Here is a 16,733-nt window from a genome sequence, read left to right on the forward strand (position 1 = left end):
ATCCCACTACTGGGTATATACCCAAAGGATTATAAATTATTCTACTACAAAGACACATGCACACGTATGTTTATTGCGGCACTATTCACAATAGCAAAGACTTGGAATCAACCCAAATGTCCATCTGTGACAGACTGGATTAAGAAAATGTGGCACATATACACCATGGAATACTATGCAGCCATAAAAAAGGATGAGTTTGCGTCCTTTGTAGGGACATGGATGCAACTGGAAACCATCATTCTTAGCAAACTATCACAAGCACAGAAAACCAAACACTGCATGTTCTCACTCATAGGTGGGAACTGAACAATGAGATCACTTGGACTCGGGAAGGGGAACATCACACACCGGGGCCTATCATGGGGATGGGGGAGGGGGGAGGGATTGCATTCAGGAGTTATACATGATATAAATGATGAATTGATGGGTGCTGACGAGTTGATGGGTGCAGCACACCAACATGGTACAAATATACATATGTAACAAACCTGCACGTTATGCACATGTACCCTAGAACTTAAAGTATAATAAAAAATAAAATAAAAAAAAAAGAGAAAAAAAATAGGTACTTTCAAAAATAAAAACAATAAAAGATACTTTCAATGAACATTATTAAATGTATGAAAAATGACTCACACTCCTGAATCATACTCATTGTATCACTTATGTTCACAGAGGCCAGATGTGTTGCCACAACTAACAGTGGAAAAGGACGGTGGAAATATCACAGGCAGCCTGGGCACAGTGGCTCACAGGCTGTAATCCCAGCACTTTGGGAGGCTAAGCAGGTGGACTGCTTGAGCCCAGGAGTTCAAGACCAGCCTGGCAATCATAGCAAAACGCCGCCTCTACTAAAAATACAAAAATTAGCCAGGCATGGTGGTGTGCTCCTGTAGTCCCAGATATTCAAGAGGCTGAGGTGGGAGGATCGCTTGAGTCTGGGAGGCAGAAGTTGCAGTGAGCCGAGATCGAGCCTCTGCTCTCCAGCCTGGGCAACAGAGAGTGAGACACTGTCTCAAAAACAAAAACAAAGATGAAATATTGTGGGCAATGTAAAGTTTCAGAAGATTTTTTAATTTCAAATTTGGTGCTGAAGACGAGATCATGGAATAAAGAGACAAGAAGTACTAGATTCAATGTCTGGAAATATGTGTGCTAGAATTGCCATCTATTGCAATGAGTAACAAAAAATGTATTAATCTTTTTTTTTTTTTTTTTTACCGCAGATTGAGAAAAGACAAAGTAGAGTGACGCTATACTGAAGAAGAAATAAAAGTAGTAAAACATTCTAATGGTTGAGAATAGATAGAATAGGGTAAAGCTATACTGAGGAAATAAAAGTAGTGATACCCTAATGCTTATCTAATCTAAAGGCAGATTACTAATGGATATCTAAAATAAAACTATTTTATAATAAAAGTTTATCGGGACTTGAGAACAGAGACAATTAAAAATTCGTATCTATATCTACCTCCTGATATTCAAAGACACCTGAAATAATATTCTAACCCTCAGTTGTTTCCTTCACTTTCCCAAAGCTAGGGGCCACAAATGAGGGTGAGGATGGCTTTCTTTTGCAACCTCCAATAGGGAACAGATTAGTGTGAAGAAAATTAGACAAATCTATCAAGTTCTGACAATCATGGGCAGTAGGTACTCAATCTTCACCTGTAAGCCATGTTCTCACAAATGTTAGTATCACTATTCAAATAAAATCTGAGTGGCTCAAGAGACCAGTGTAGTGATTGGTTCGCAGTTTTGCAGGGTGAGAAAGGGTCTGCAGCAATCACAAAACATGCAGAAGATCATGTAAAATAACCAACACTTACCACGCGATCATTTTGCCGAAAAGGGTGACATAAAGGGCATTGCAGGTTGTAGCAGAACGACAGTGTCGTTCCAGCTTCTTCTCCTGCACCAGTTTACCAAGAAAAACAAAACAGAAACACAAAAACCACCCTGGAATTAAGCGGTCTTTACTATCCAGCCATCAACAAATACCCCAACAGAAGTAACACCATTGCTGCCATCCGTGACATCACACCTTGCATGGTGGATCCTCGCCTGTGGTCAGCCTTCCAACTGCAGACCACAGATGTGGCCAGTAGGAAAATGCTTTTTTGCTTTTAAAATACCTGCTTAATACTATATAGTAAAGTAAACCTTAAGACCAACATCTTTTTATTGCTTCTTTTCTACCTGTCATTAGTTTAAGAGGCAATACATTTACCAAAGTCATTACTAAACTCTAGTTTTCCTTATAACAGATCCCCTACATTGAATTTTAAGTCTCATATAAGATGTTTCATAGGAAAGATAAGAAAGAGTAAAAGATTGCATCAAAATTAAAAATACACACCTGCTCTTTACTCAATTTAATGTCTACAGAGTGGCATTCTGCAATTATAACAGATTTTGCATCTTTTGGACTTAAGGGATCAAGATGAAGTGTAGGCCACAACCTTTTATTTAAAGAAAAGAAAAATGAAATTTTAATAATACAAGAACTGTAATTACCCACAACACAATTTAAAATCCACCACAGGAATTAACTTTTTATACTGCTTTTGTAAAATAAGCAAAACTAATGTCTATTAATCATATTAAGTAATTAATATATCTCACTCATTCTAACATGTGTATCATTACTTTCAGCAATGAATCACAACAAAGTTATAAAATAAACAGTATATACTTTAGATAGTTATGTGGCAAACATTTCTAGTTCTATATTCCATACTATCAGTAAAACTAAGCATAGGTATGAGTATCTATCAGGAGTGGCACCAGACACAATTATTGTCCACAAGCACTTGTAATGCAATTGAAATTGAACTATTACAACATAACATTCTCGATGTGGTAGTGAAAATTGGATTTGTGGGGGAGTTAAGCTTACTCTTTTTATGTATAAAGTACACAGAGACACATGTATCCATTTATATATACAAGCTGATACACAGTATGTGTGTGGCATTAAAATTTCTTGGGGGAGGCAATTTACAAATAAAATGTCTAAAAAGGTTCCTTATAGGAGCAAAACAGGTTGAGAAACACTGTTCCATGTGATCCAATTGCTCTACTACTTTTTTTTTTTTTTTTTTCTGAGGTGGAGTCTCGTACTATTGCCCGGGCTGGTGTGCAGTAGTGCGATCTCGGCTGACTGCAACCTCCACTTCCCAGGTTCAAGTGATTCTCCTGCCTCAGTCTCCCAAATAGCTAGGATTACAGGCACCCACCACCATGCCCGGCTAATTTTTTGTACTTTTAGTAGAGATGGGGTTTCACTGTTGGCCAGGTTGGTCTTGAACTCCTGACCTTGTGATCCACCTGTCTCGGCCTCCCAAAGTGTTGTGATTACAGGCATGAGCCACTGCACCCAGCCATTTGTTTTTTGAGACAGAGTTTCACTCTTGTTGCCCAGGCTGGAGTACAGTGGTGTGATCTCAGCTCACGGCAACCTCCGCCTCCTGGGTTCAAGTGATTCTTCTGCCCTAGCCTCCCAAGTAGATGGGATTACGAGTGCCCACCACCACGCCTGTCTAATTTTTGTATTTTTAGTAGAGACAGGTTTCGCCATGTTGGTCAGGCTGGTCTCGAACTCCTGACCTCAGGTGATCCACTCGCCCTGACCTACCAAAGTGCTGGGATTACAGGTGTGAGCCACTGTGCCCAGCCACTCTACTACTTTTTAAAGGACCATTAAAGTGAGCTTGCATTTCAAAATAACAGGTGTCTATTATTCCCAGCCCAGCCTTTTCTCTATTTTCCTCATCTATAAATTTAACTGCCTACTAGACATTGTTATGTGGAGCTACTCAAACTAACCATGATTAAAAACTAAATTCATCACCTTTTCCCCACAACCTGCCTGTCCTCCGTGTTTCCTATTTCAGTTCATGAAGCTACATTAATTAATTTCTTAAGTCAGAAACTCCAGAATCATCATCCTGGCTCTTTCTTTTTCCCTTGCATCCCAGATCTATCTAACCTCCCACCAAATCCTTTTTTTTTTTGGAGACAGGGTCTCCCTCTGTCACCCAGGCTGAAGTGCAGTGGCACGATCTCTGCTTTACTGCAACCTCTGCCTGCCTCCCAGGTTCAAGTAATTCTCCTTTCTCAGCCTTCCAAGTAGCTGGGATTATAGGCATGCACCACCATGCCCAGCTCATTTTTGTATTTTTTCTAGAGACAGGGTTTCACTATGTTGGCCAGGCTGTTTTCAAACTGCTTGCTCCAAGTTATCTGCCTGCCTTGGCCTCCCAAAGTGCTAGGATTACAGGCTCACACCATCGCGCCCAGCCCCAAAACCTATAGATTTTTTTTTTCATAAATTCACCCACTTCTCCCCATCCTCGCTGCAAGTTACATAAAAAACATGAAAACCATAAATGCATATTTAAAACCTTTCCTTGTTTGTACTTAAAACATTTCATGTACTCTGAAAGAACTAAAGTTGGCATCGTACCTCCATGCTGGAGGGCATGTTTCTACATTCACAGAAACAATTACTCTTACATTCACTGGCAGTGGATCTATCAGCCATTTCATGTGTTTTCAACTTGCTTAAAATATAAAACAAAATTCAATCTATTAATCAAAATATTTCAAAACAATCCAATAATAGCTGCCCAAATAAAATGAAATTCTCATTAAGTTTATCTTATTAAGGACAAAAATCTTATTTTGGGGTGATTTATTTTAGAATTTTAAAAGAACAAGTAGCAAACATTATTATCACCAGTTGAACTCTGGACATGTCAGGAAATGTCAAGGCCCTAAAAATATGTCAAAACTCATAGTCTTTGCTAATTGTGTAAATTCAGTTGGTCTTTGTCAATAAAATATTAGTGTCTGTGGACATACAATATATTTTTTAAATCCATGTTTCCTCCCTAGAAATAAAGAAGAAATATAAAAAATAACATCATATTTTCTTCTCACAAACATATAATTTAAATGCCTGATCTAGCTATTACTGAATTTGCATCTCTTTCTGAGTGTATCAATAGGTAACAAATAGAAAACGGTACCTGAACTTGATCTATAGAATCAATAACAATGATGATGCTGCCTTGATGACGAGCAGACAGTTTTTCCAGCCAACGTGGAAATTCTTCCAGAAGCTTAGCAGGATCCAGTGTCAGAGCAGAGACTGACCAAGAGTGCTGCATCAACTACAAGATAAGAACATACACAAACTGAAGTAGTTACACATAGTTACTGAAGTAGTTACAGAGCTATTCTCAGTTTTTTATAAACCCAAATCAAGTCACCAAGAGGATCTGATTGTATCGAATATTATTTTTAACCTAATACAAAACCAGAACAGGTGGTTAATACTGAAAATCAGTTTACCAGTAGGTACTTATTAGTCCCAACAATTTCTGAATCTAAATAAAATTCTGTAATTCCAAAAAATGGAATACTATACCTTTAGAGTTAGTCGTTTAATAATCAAGGAGGACTCTGAGCTGGTCGACATGGGCCTTCCCACAAAATGGGAAAGAATCAGTGTGTTGGGGGAATTCTTCTGTTGTAATTGAATCCTAAAAGAAAAAGGCAGCACTTTTATAAAACTGATAAAGTTCCTTGACTGTCAATAAAAAAAGAATTCACAATGCAGTAAATATCAAATGTTGCCTAATTGAAGAATCAGATGGTCTGTTACTTTTAAATAAATATGGAAGTTTCTGTTTTACTCCACTTTTAGATCCTTCTAAATAATCTTTTAAAAAATTGCAGATTCATTTTAATTACAAATAGATGTTAATTAACATAAACCAAAGTACTTTACATATAAGGGTAAGGTATTAGTAAAATAAGCATTAACTTTTAATTAAAATTCCTACTAGAGGAAAATTTGTTAGGTACAAAATATTATTTTCCAAACATAACTTTAAAAGGGTAATAAAAGGAAACAACTACATATGCTAACCCTTCAATGTAAATAATTATGAATGAAAGAAAGTATTTTACTGCTTGTTTTAAATAACATAATGAAAGAATAAAGTTTATTAGCTTATATGAACCTTAGTCCATAATTTGAAGAACTAGATTGCATTCATAGTAAAGGTTATCCTTAATTTTGATGTTCTGTAGAATGTATTTCACTCTAACTAGTCTGCTTTTGTCTTGTTTCCAATATTTAAAATCCCAATGAAACTTTTAAATAAAGGCAATAATTAAAAATAAAGGCACATTACTCGACAATCCACTTAACATGTCATATGTGTTATATGACATGTTATGTCACATATGATCACTTCCTTACATAGCACTCCCATAGCTGTTACCTATGTGATTTATGTACATAATCATGAATGTTCATGCTTCCTATTGCTTTCTCATTCTGTGTCTTCTCTCTGACATCCAAATTCTATGCATTTCAGGGCATGAACCTATTATTTTATTCATTTGTACTTTGTTAATGTTTATTGTAGGCCACGCAGGAAGGCAGGCATGCAATACATTTTGTTGAATAGATTCAGTAATTCAAACAATGACAACAATAATTTAATTGCACTGCATCATACCACTTGGATAAAAGAAGAGACTTTCCAGAACCTGGTCCTCCAGACACCAGAAGAGGTGGAATCGGGGCTGGTGCTGCCACTAGATCATTAAGGCGCTGGTAATACTAGAAAAAAAATGAATTTACATTGTAAGGAAGCACATGCCTCTGAGACTACTGAAGAGTCAACTTCTGATTATTCTCTGAAAATACTGGAGAAAAGCTCCGTGAGAAAATGAAATCTACTTTTAGTTGACAGCACCCTCATAACTGGCTATTTTTATGGCTGCCAAAACCATGACTGAACTAGTAAACTAAGAACGGGCCTCAATCAGCCGGGCGCGGTGGCTCACACCCGTAATCCCAGCACTTAGGGAGGCCGAGGCGGGCGGATCACGAGGTCATGAGATCCAGAACATCCTGGCTAACATGGTGAAACCCTATCTCTACTAAAAATACAAAAACAAAATTAGCCGGGCGTGGTGGCGGGCGCCTGTAGTCCCAGCTACTCAGGAGGCTGAGGCAGGAGAATGGTGTGAACCCAGAAGGCGGAGCTTGCAGTGAGCCGAGATCGCGCCACTGTACTCCAGCCTGGGTGACAGAGCAAGACTCCGTCTCGAAAAAAAAAATAAATAAATAAAAAGAATGGGCCACGATTTCTTCTACACATAGTATTGCTGCAAATTAATGGGTAAAGGACAACATTTCAGGTCCCTGTGGGGTTTTGCAACACTCAAATGTTTGCAGAATGTTTCAGGGAGCTCACTGTAGCCCCCAAACCACAGAAAATATTGCAGAAGACCTTGAAGGTACTGGCAGGCGACCTAGATCTCCTGGTCAGAGGAATAAACACCTGTTCTGGGAATCACCTTAGTTTCCGGGGGTTGCTGAGAAAAGGTCCAAATAAGAGGTTTTGTGTGGGGACTTGGAGTCTCCCAACCTGCCCGAGAATCAGGTTAGCCTAGGCTGCCTGAGATCTTTCTGAAACTAAGTGAGTTCGGTGTAAAGTCCAAGAATTCCTATTTCCCAAGCTTTCCCCAGAAACCCAAAACTGGTTCAAAGCTAAAAGGACACACACAAAACCAAAATATCTTAGTACTTATTAAGGAGTTTCAAAAGTTATCTTGAGACTTGAGTTTTTCTTCAGTGTACCAGTGAAGTGATAGCTGATGAGGAATTTTAAAAAGTGTATAGCAAGTAGTTTGCAGCCAGCTTTAGGCTAGCTTTAGAATAGCACAATTCTCCAGCAACTACAATGAATCACTTGGTATAGGTTTTCAATCAATTTTTCTACTTCTTATATTTAATTAACAAGCAGAAAAATTATATCTCTAAAGAATATATTCCCCAGGAACTCAAATAATTTGAATAGAAATGATTCTTCTGAAGGAGCAAAGAAAGTCTTGATTTACTACCTCTAAGTCCTAATGACTTAGTTCTTGGTCCCACAGGAAGTCCATTTATAGGATCCATTCTTCCCAAGTTCAGACCCCTGGCTATAAAAGAAAAACCATGGATCTGAAGCCAGAAAAGAACTAGGTTCAACTCCCAGATCTGCAATCTACTCACTGTGTACTCTTAGGCAAACCATAATCTGAACCACAGTTTCTTAATTTATAAAATAACAATAGCAATACTTCTCATAAAATAACGACTAACATTTATCATGTATCAGGTACTGTGCTAAGCACTTCATGTGCATTATCTGGTTTAATCCTTGCAACAAGTACCCATGAGGTAGTTACTATTAGTTATTCTCATTTTACAGCCAAGAAAGTCAAACTTTAGAGTGGCCAAGTAACTTGAAAAATCTAGTTAGTAAATGATGGAATCAGGACATTGACAGTCTAAATTTTAAAAGTTCTGTAAAAATACAACTGTTAGTATTAGCTACTATAATATTCTTTAAAATATTAGTTCTTACATTAATTTTTAACTATTAAGTATTAAATTTTTTTGAACTTGCACATAGACTTCATTGTATACCTCAAGTTCTAATAATTTGTTTAGATATTTAAGGATGTTGATAAGACTGATAAAGAAGGACTTATCTGCCTATTTCATGAACTACTATGGTTTGTTTTCTGAATGTAATATTTTGAGTCAAGAATTGGAGAACAGATACTCTTCCTATTCATTTTTCTTATCTTTTTTTTTTTTTTTTTAAGACAGGGTCTTGCTCTGTTGCCCAGGCTGGGGTGCAGGGGTATGGTCATGGCTCACTTCAGCCTTGACCTCCTGTGCTCAATTGATCCTCCCACCTCAGCTTCCCTAGTAGCTGGGATTACAGGTGCATACCATATGCCTGGTTAATTTTTCTATTGTTTGTAGAAACAAGGTTTTGCCATGTTGCTCAGGTTAGTTTCAAACTCCTGGGCTTAAAGCAATCTGCTTGTCTCAGCCTCCCGAAGTGTTGGGATTACAGGCGTGAGCCACTGCACCAGGCCTCAGCCATAGTATCCTTATCAAGTTTCCTAGCTATCCTAATTCTAGTCTGAGTGAGTTGCAGATGGTGGCATAATAAACATGTGGTTGATAAATTTTGGTCTGTAACTAAAAATGTTTGGTCTATAAGCATATTTGAATCTATCTTTCTTATGACATAAACCTAAGCATGTCTCAACATGGATAATCAAGCCATGAGATTAGACAACTAGAATAATCATAAACCTTAACTATATTTAGATGAAAATAAAATCACAATACAGCCTTTAAGTGATGACAGATCTTTGTTAGACTAATACTCCAAGCACTTACTTTCTCAAATCCCAACTCATGGGCTGAATTAGAAGCCTGCTGAAAAGTTTCCATTTGCTCTTGTTCATCATGTATGTCCCACAGAACATCACCAAAATCATCTTCTTCTGGAATGGAATCCTCACTGCCCAAATCCTTAGTCTCCAGGTCTGTGTTCTCAAAACCCAGTATATCCTGAACACAAAGAACAACCACACAAAAATGAATGAAGAAAATAAAGATCTTACAGCGGGGGCACCCAGGCCCAAAGTGGGCTTCACCTACTTTCGGGAGGGCAAGTTCAAACATATGGCCCTTGTATAACACCTACAAGAATAAACTTATAACTATAAAAAATCTCTAATTTAAAACAAAAGAAATAAAAATATTAAAGTAATAGAAATGAATACCTCTTTTATAAAATAAAATTAAAGGAATATTTTGAATCCCATGGAATTTGTTTCTTGAAAAATGTTACTCAACATCTTTGGTTGAATCTGGCTGGTGAATAGTTATAAAGTACTAACGACTAGGAAATATGTTATAAGAATTGAATTACTAAGATGTGATTTCTTGATCTCAAGTATCTCTGCTGTCATACTTAGTCTTTATATTAAGTTACTGAAAATATGTTCTCTTTCAAGCACTAATGATGTTAAGTATATTTACTTTCACTTGCTGCCATTCTTTCTGCTCAATGAATTTTATTTATCTTGGTCCTAAAATTCACAAGATTGTGAAGATGAATTTGATAAAGACAACCGTCATACTAGAGAATACCATATACCATATCAAATGTGCTGCCAGAGGTCATATCATTTTGGGGCTCACTCTCTTTCTCTAATAATAAATCTTCATACTTCCTACTTCTCAAATAGGGTCCCTGGATGCCTGGGGGATGTGTCAGAAGGTGTGGGCAACCACAGGCTAAACATGGTACATCTTCCCACTGTGCCCATTCTGTTTGAGGAAGAGGGGAGTAATAAATAATCATTATTACTATTTTTTCTAATACATAATTTTAAATTATTTTTTATATTAAACACAAACATAGACATAATATCAGGCAGAATATATAACTCACATAAATTTTCAAGACAGCACATGAAACTTCATAAAGACTTCCAGCTTAAGGCCCCTCCCTGGGCCATGTTCTCATCCCCCCTGGAGGCATGCTTTCATCCTCCTCTTCTGTTAGGGATAACATGGTGGGAAAACCTGAAAGGGACTTTCCTCATATATAAAAACTCAAAGGGTACACAGAAGAGCCTCCCTATTGAATAAAATGAACACTTTCTCTCAAACAGTTTTTAGCTAGCGCTTCTGTAATATGTTTTACACTTAGGTATTGAAGCATCAAATAGTCCTGTGAGATAGATCAGAGGGAAAGATATTAATACATGATCCTAGTAATGCTAAGAACATACCACAGGATGGACTCCCAACAGAAACAATAGCGCCTTCCTCAGGCACTGTGTTCAAAAAGACAAGCAAGTGGTTTTCTCTGGAAAATTCAATTTTATAGAAAGCGATCTTAAAATATTTTAGATGAAATCTTACAGAGAATGCATATTTACCTGTTTAATAATCTTTTCTACACAAATGTAAGTTTTATATACTCCTTCTGCAGGATCTCCTGAGTGATCAATGATCTGGATAAAATCATTTAAGAACAATGAGAAAACCATAATATCAGAAAGAAGTGGTGGTAAACACTTTTATAGTGCTTATGTGACAGGAACTATTCTAAATATTTAACACATATTAGCTAATTTATCTTCACAACAATCTGAGGAGGGAGATACTATTATTATCCCCATTTTATAGAAGAGTAAACTGAGGCACAGTAACTTGTCCAAGGTCACATAAGGGATTTAGTGTGAAAAATGGAGCAACAAAACAAGAAGTAGGCCAGGTGCGGTGGCTCATGCCTGTAATCCCAGCACTTTGGGAGGCGGTGAGGTGGGTGGATCACGAGGTCAGGAGATCGAGACCATCCTGGCTAACACGGTGAAACCCCATCTCTACTAAAAATACAAAAAATTAGCCGGGCGTGGTGGCGGATGCCTGTAGTCCCAGTTACTCGGGAGGCTGAGGCAGGAGAATGGCATGAACCCGGAAGGCGGAGCTTGCAGTGAGCGGAGATCCCACCACTGCACTCCAGCCTGGGCGACAGAGTGAGACTCCGTCTCAAAAAAATAAATAAATAAATAAAAAGAATTATACATTTTTTTGCCCTGTCTCCAAATTTTCTCTTATGTATTTCCACACCACTCAATATATTTACCCTTCAAAATGCATCAAAATACAATTTTATGTCAATAAAACTATAATTCTACAAAAGACAAAAGCAAAATAGTATTTTACTATGTAGTCTTACTGAGTCTGCTGAAAGAAGAACGCCCAATCTGTAAGAACATGTGTACTGCTACTAATAATATTTGATAAAATGAGAATAAGGCAATGATTTTACAATAAATACCAAGTGAACAAGCATGGAGATTCACCCTCCATTTACATTTATAATCATGGTAGGGAGACCTTATTTCACTCCTATTTTATAAAATAAACTCATCCTTCTAGCATACTAATTTTTTAAAAGTAAAGGTTATAGAATACACAGAATAAAAAAGATAAATATCTTTTTTTGTGGGACCTAGTGGACTACTTGATACTACAATAATTAAAGAATGAAATGGGTCTGGAAATGATAATTAAAATGCACTTCCTTTTTGTCTTAGCCTCTTTAGTTTTATATGGCATGCTGGTCTCAAGCTATCTTTTCAATACTAAATGATGGAAAGAAAAATGCTTGTATTCATATTTGATTTTATTTCCTGGCTGGGCACAGGGAAGTGAAAACTGTAAAAATCCTAGAATTGTTTTCAATTGTATTATTGACATTAACTACAGACATTTACCAAGTTGCCTCCATGTACAGTAATAAAAAGCCTATAATATCTATTCTAAAATTATCCCAACATGCATCTAGGAATGATCAAATTTCTCTCATCCCATCATCAGCTTTTGTTTTCCCCAATGCTCTCAGGAAAAGTCACTATAAAAAGTCTCCTCCTGCAGCATGGACAACATAATGAGACCCCATCTCTATAAAAATGTTAACAAAGTAGCCAGGCATGGTGGCCCCTGCCTATAGTCCCAGCTACTCAAGAGGCTGAGGTGGGAGGATTGCTTGATATCTGAGTCCAGGAATCCGAGGCTTCAATGAGCTATGAACATGCCACCACACTCCGGCCTGGGTGACAGAGTGAGACTCTGTCTCTTAAAAAAAAAAAAAAAAAATCTCCTCCTGACACTAATCCTTGGTCAGTAGACAGAAGAACTCTATGCTTGCAAGAAAAGCACAAAATACCATCTGATCATACAGATCATACTCGTGCTAGCCACACTTGCGATTCATTTCTCTCTTTTTCTCACAACCCACAACCAATCTGTTAAGAAATGCTATTGGCTCTACTGTCAAAATGTATTCAGAATCCTACCACTTCTCATCATTTCCTCTACCACCACCCTGCTTGGAGCCACCAGCATCTCTCACCTGGATAACGGCAATGGCTCTGAGACTCTGCACACTACCCCCTGAATGACCACCTATTCTCAACGTGGCAGCCAAAAAGATGACTGTCAGATGATCACGCCGGTCCTCATTCTATTGCTTATAGTCCTGCAATGGCACCCAATCTCACTCCAAGTGAAAAGCCAATATCCTCAAAATGACCTCTGAGGTTCTTCACAATCAATGAGGTCCCCTCTCCTTCTCCTCCCCTCACTTATCTGCTCCGGCCACATGGGTTTCTCTCCCCTGCCCAGACATGCCAGGCTCATGTCCATCTCATGGCCTTTGCTCCAGTTTTTCCCTCAGCTGAGTGTTATTCAAAAATGCCTATGAATTTTACCTTGGCTTTGTTGGTCTTGTTTAGATTAGAAACTTGATCAATCAATTGCTGGACAGAGTCAGAACTGACTTTTCCATCTTCCAAACGATGAAAGATTAATCGAGGTTTTCCTTCAGGGTTTTTCAGAAAAGCTTCTTCACAATCTTCCAATAAAAGGCTAGATTGGAAATCAGCATTTTGTGTGCTATACTGCATGTGGCAGCAAGCAGTTAGTTAATCAACCTATATCAATAATGGAGTTTTACTACAGTGACAAGTGGCCAGAAAAGGTCCAATTGCAGAACAAGTGAAGCTTTCCAAAACTGGATGTGTTACAGCTCTCTTCCAGCTTGGTCTTAAAATATAATATATTCATTAACCCATAGTGAGCATAAATATAATAAATTATGCATTAAATTGTAAAGCCCATAGAACTTTATTTTTTAAAACTAAAAAAGATCTCAAAAACACTCTTAAACTTGGCTCAAAATAATGGACTAGACTCATGAGACTTTGAAAATAGATGGCAAACAAAATTCCATCTAAAAATGTATAATTTCCATGTTAACACAAGTAGGCAGGAGGTCATGCATGGGGAGGTACACAGGCACCATCCAGGGCAACAGCCAGGTTCCTGTACTGCTTTTCCAGGGGTTCTTTTTAATGCTTTTAATTTGACCCACCTCACTTCATGGCAGAATCACAGGAGAAATCTCTTACAATGGAAGATAGGAACTGAAATATGGCAAGTCCAGGAGAGGCCTTTATTCCAGATAAAGGTTTCAAAATGAGGAATTCTTTGCTCTTGATTGGCCCTCCTTCATTACATCAGCACCCTTGTTGGGCAGACCAGGCTCACTAAGAATTCTTGAACCTACATAGAAGGAGAGGAGCTTCTCTGTTTGGATGGCAGCCCCAAAGTTTTGAGAGTTTTCTCTTTCCCAGTTCTTTTAGTCTTTTCTCATCTAATAAATGACCCTAATCCTTATACCCAATATATATACTACAAGAAAGATCTGGAGACAGATTGGAAGAGGTTGGATGACTGGAAAAAACCTTGACTGAGGTGAAGGTAAAAAAAATTCCAAAAAACAACTTTGTTACAGGGAACCAAAATTATATTTTTAATGAAAATTCTAGAAAAAAAAATCCTAGAACTAATAATCTGCTGAGGTATTTCTCTCTCTCTCTCCCTCCCTTCTTTCTTTCTCTCCCTCTTTTTTCTTTTTTTTTTTTTTTTTAGATTGGGGTTTACTCTGTCACCCAGCCTGGTGTGCAGTGGTACAATCACAGCTCACTGCAGCTTCAACCTCCTGGGCTCAAGCAATTCTCCCACCTCAGCCTCCGGGGTAGCTAGGCCCACAAGCACATGCCACCACGCCCAGCTAATTTTTGTATTTTTTGTAGAGATGGGGTTTCACCATGTTGCCCAGGCAAGTCCTGAATTCCTGGGCTCAAGTGATCCTCTCACCTTGGCCTCCCAAAGTGCTGGGATTACAGGCATGAGTCAAGGCGCGCAGCCCACATCTACTGGGGTTTTCTACACAACAAAGGACACTGCAACCAATTCCCCTTTCTAGAAAGCATTAAATGAAAGTTGTCTAGAGAAACAAATTTTGTGTGTGGGGTATGTGTGTGTATGTGTAGAAGGGTGATACTATATGATTCAGAATTTGCAAATTAGACTACTAGCCCAAAATATTAAAAATTAAGAAACATTCTATTGTATATTTCTGTGCCAATCCATTCTACCCAAACCACAGAAGTTTTCTATGTTAAAATCACTCTGACCATGTTCTATAGAATTTTGGAATTCCAATGATTCATCTGTCAGTGCTTTGGGGGAAAAGTCTGTGGCCCATTAGAAGACCAAATGCTGCTCAGGCACATGTACATATTTCAAAACATTCCCTACAAAACTGACCCATGGGGCTCAGATAAAATGATATGATCTCTGGGATTTTATTCAAATAATTTGGTGGAACGGAAGCAGATGCTACAGATGAAACAACTGGTCATGAGTTGATAATTGCTGAAGTTAGACAGTATGACAGGCCAGCTAATATGTTGATAAACTGCACTTTAAGATCCCTTCAGAAAGTAGCCTGAGCAGACAAAAATGTAGGGGAGGAGCTGCTAGAGAAGATGCAGCTTTGTGGGGCTGGAGGAGTTAAAACAGTGAGGCTGAGGCATAATGAGGAAAGTTCAATTATAGAACAAACAAGAGCTTCCACTTGCCTAAATTCTATAAGGAAACTCTATAGGCGATTTGGTAAAACAAACAAACAAAAAAAACCTGAAACCAATAATAGGGCCTAAGAAGTCCTGAAAGGTGACTGAACTACCCCTTAGGCACGGAGGCCTCCCCATCCCTTGAGAAAGACTGATGATGCCCTGAGGAAAACCAGTCACAGTCGCCCCTCTGTGCTGCTGTGCGAAGGGAGAGGCACCTCTCCTTCTACTCCTTCTACGTAGGTTCAAGCATTCTTAGTGAGCCTGGTCTGCCCAGCAAAGGTGCTGATGTAATGAAGGAGGGCCAATCATGGGCAAATAATTCCTCATTTTAAAACCTTTATCTGGAATATTCCTACTCAGCCAGCCTCTCCTGGACTCGCCATATTTCAGTTCCCATCCTTCATTGTAGGAGATTTCTCCCAGGATTTTTCTCCTTCCACGAAGGGAGGCGGGTCAAATCAAAGGCATTAAAGAAGAACCCCTGGAAAAGCAGTGCAGGAGCCTGGCCATTTCCCTCTAATGCACCTTCTCCGGTCAGTGACACTGAGAGGCACAGTGCCTGTGCACCTCACTAAGCATGACTTCCTGCCTACCTTCCCCACCTACAACTAAGCATGTTGTTAGCATAGCTGCTCCAAATCCAATCATTTCATACCCCAAAACCATGCATTTTGAGTTTCATAATTTCTTGTAAGAGACCTGAATAGTGTGAGAAGCCAGTGAACACTATCTTCAAATAACTCTGTGGATACCATCTGCACACAGGGAATAGTTATTGACCAGGAAAGTGTTTCCCCACGGAGCTTCCAAGCTGCTCCGGAGAGGCTTTTCCAGATTCATCTTTTGGGAAGGATGGGGTAGTCACTGGGGTGGGTGAAGGCGCAATCTGAGAGAAACAAAGGCTCCAACAGCCCGTTTGTGGTGTGGAGTCCATCCCCACGGCCATACCTCTTGACAGGCATGAAAGAAACAAGTAATAAAATAATAAGCAGCTGGAATAGGAAAAGTTTAAGTAAAATAAAGCCAAAGTAGAGACTAAAATTATTAAATTTAAGAAATTTAAATCCTTATTTAACAAGAATAAAATTTTTTAAAATGTACAATATAAAATTTTACTAAAAGGAGATAAACTGAAAACTACTAAGCAAAAGTAATAAAATATGAAATAAATGGGGAGGAAAACATCAAGAAGAGTTTAAAATTGGAAAAGAAAAATAAATGTTAAAAGGGTAAATATAATGTATACAATGTTTTATTTAAAAAGTAAGGGGTTTTTTTTGGTTTGTTTCTAAAACAGGGTCATGCTCTGTCACCCAGAAAGTTTTTTTTTTTTTAATGCTGTAATTTTT

At 38.2% G+C, this 16,733-nt stretch overlaps 1 protein-coding gene across 1 annotated transcript in view; it reads right to left on the reverse strand.

The window, feature by feature from the left end:
• Window positions 1-16,733, reverse strand: part of NPHP3 (nephrocystin 3) — a 47,260-nt gene that overhangs the window by 18,907 nt on the left and 11,620 nt on the right. Inside the window, 9 exon segments of the mRNA XM_017868347.1 lie at window positions 1,833-1,915; window positions 2,363-2,465; window positions 4,472-4,564; window positions 5,032-5,180; window positions 5,438-5,552; window positions 6,540-6,643; window positions 9,275-9,448; window positions 10,831-10,905; window positions 13,171-13,327. Of these exon segments, the coding sequence (XP_017723836.1) occupies window positions 1,833-1,915; window positions 2,363-2,465; window positions 4,472-4,564; window positions 5,032-5,180; window positions 5,438-5,552; window positions 6,540-6,643; window positions 9,275-9,448; window positions 10,831-10,905; window positions 13,171-13,327 (1,053 nt within the window).

This window comes from Rhinopithecus bieti, unplaced genomic scaffold (genome assembly GCF_001698545.2).
Source record: "Rhinopithecus bieti isolate Rb0 unplaced genomic scaffold, ASM169854v2 scaffold_2453, whole genome shotgun sequence".
Taxonomy (NCBI): domain Eukaryota; kingdom Metazoa; phylum Chordata; class Mammalia; order Primates; family Cercopithecidae; genus Rhinopithecus; species Rhinopithecus bieti.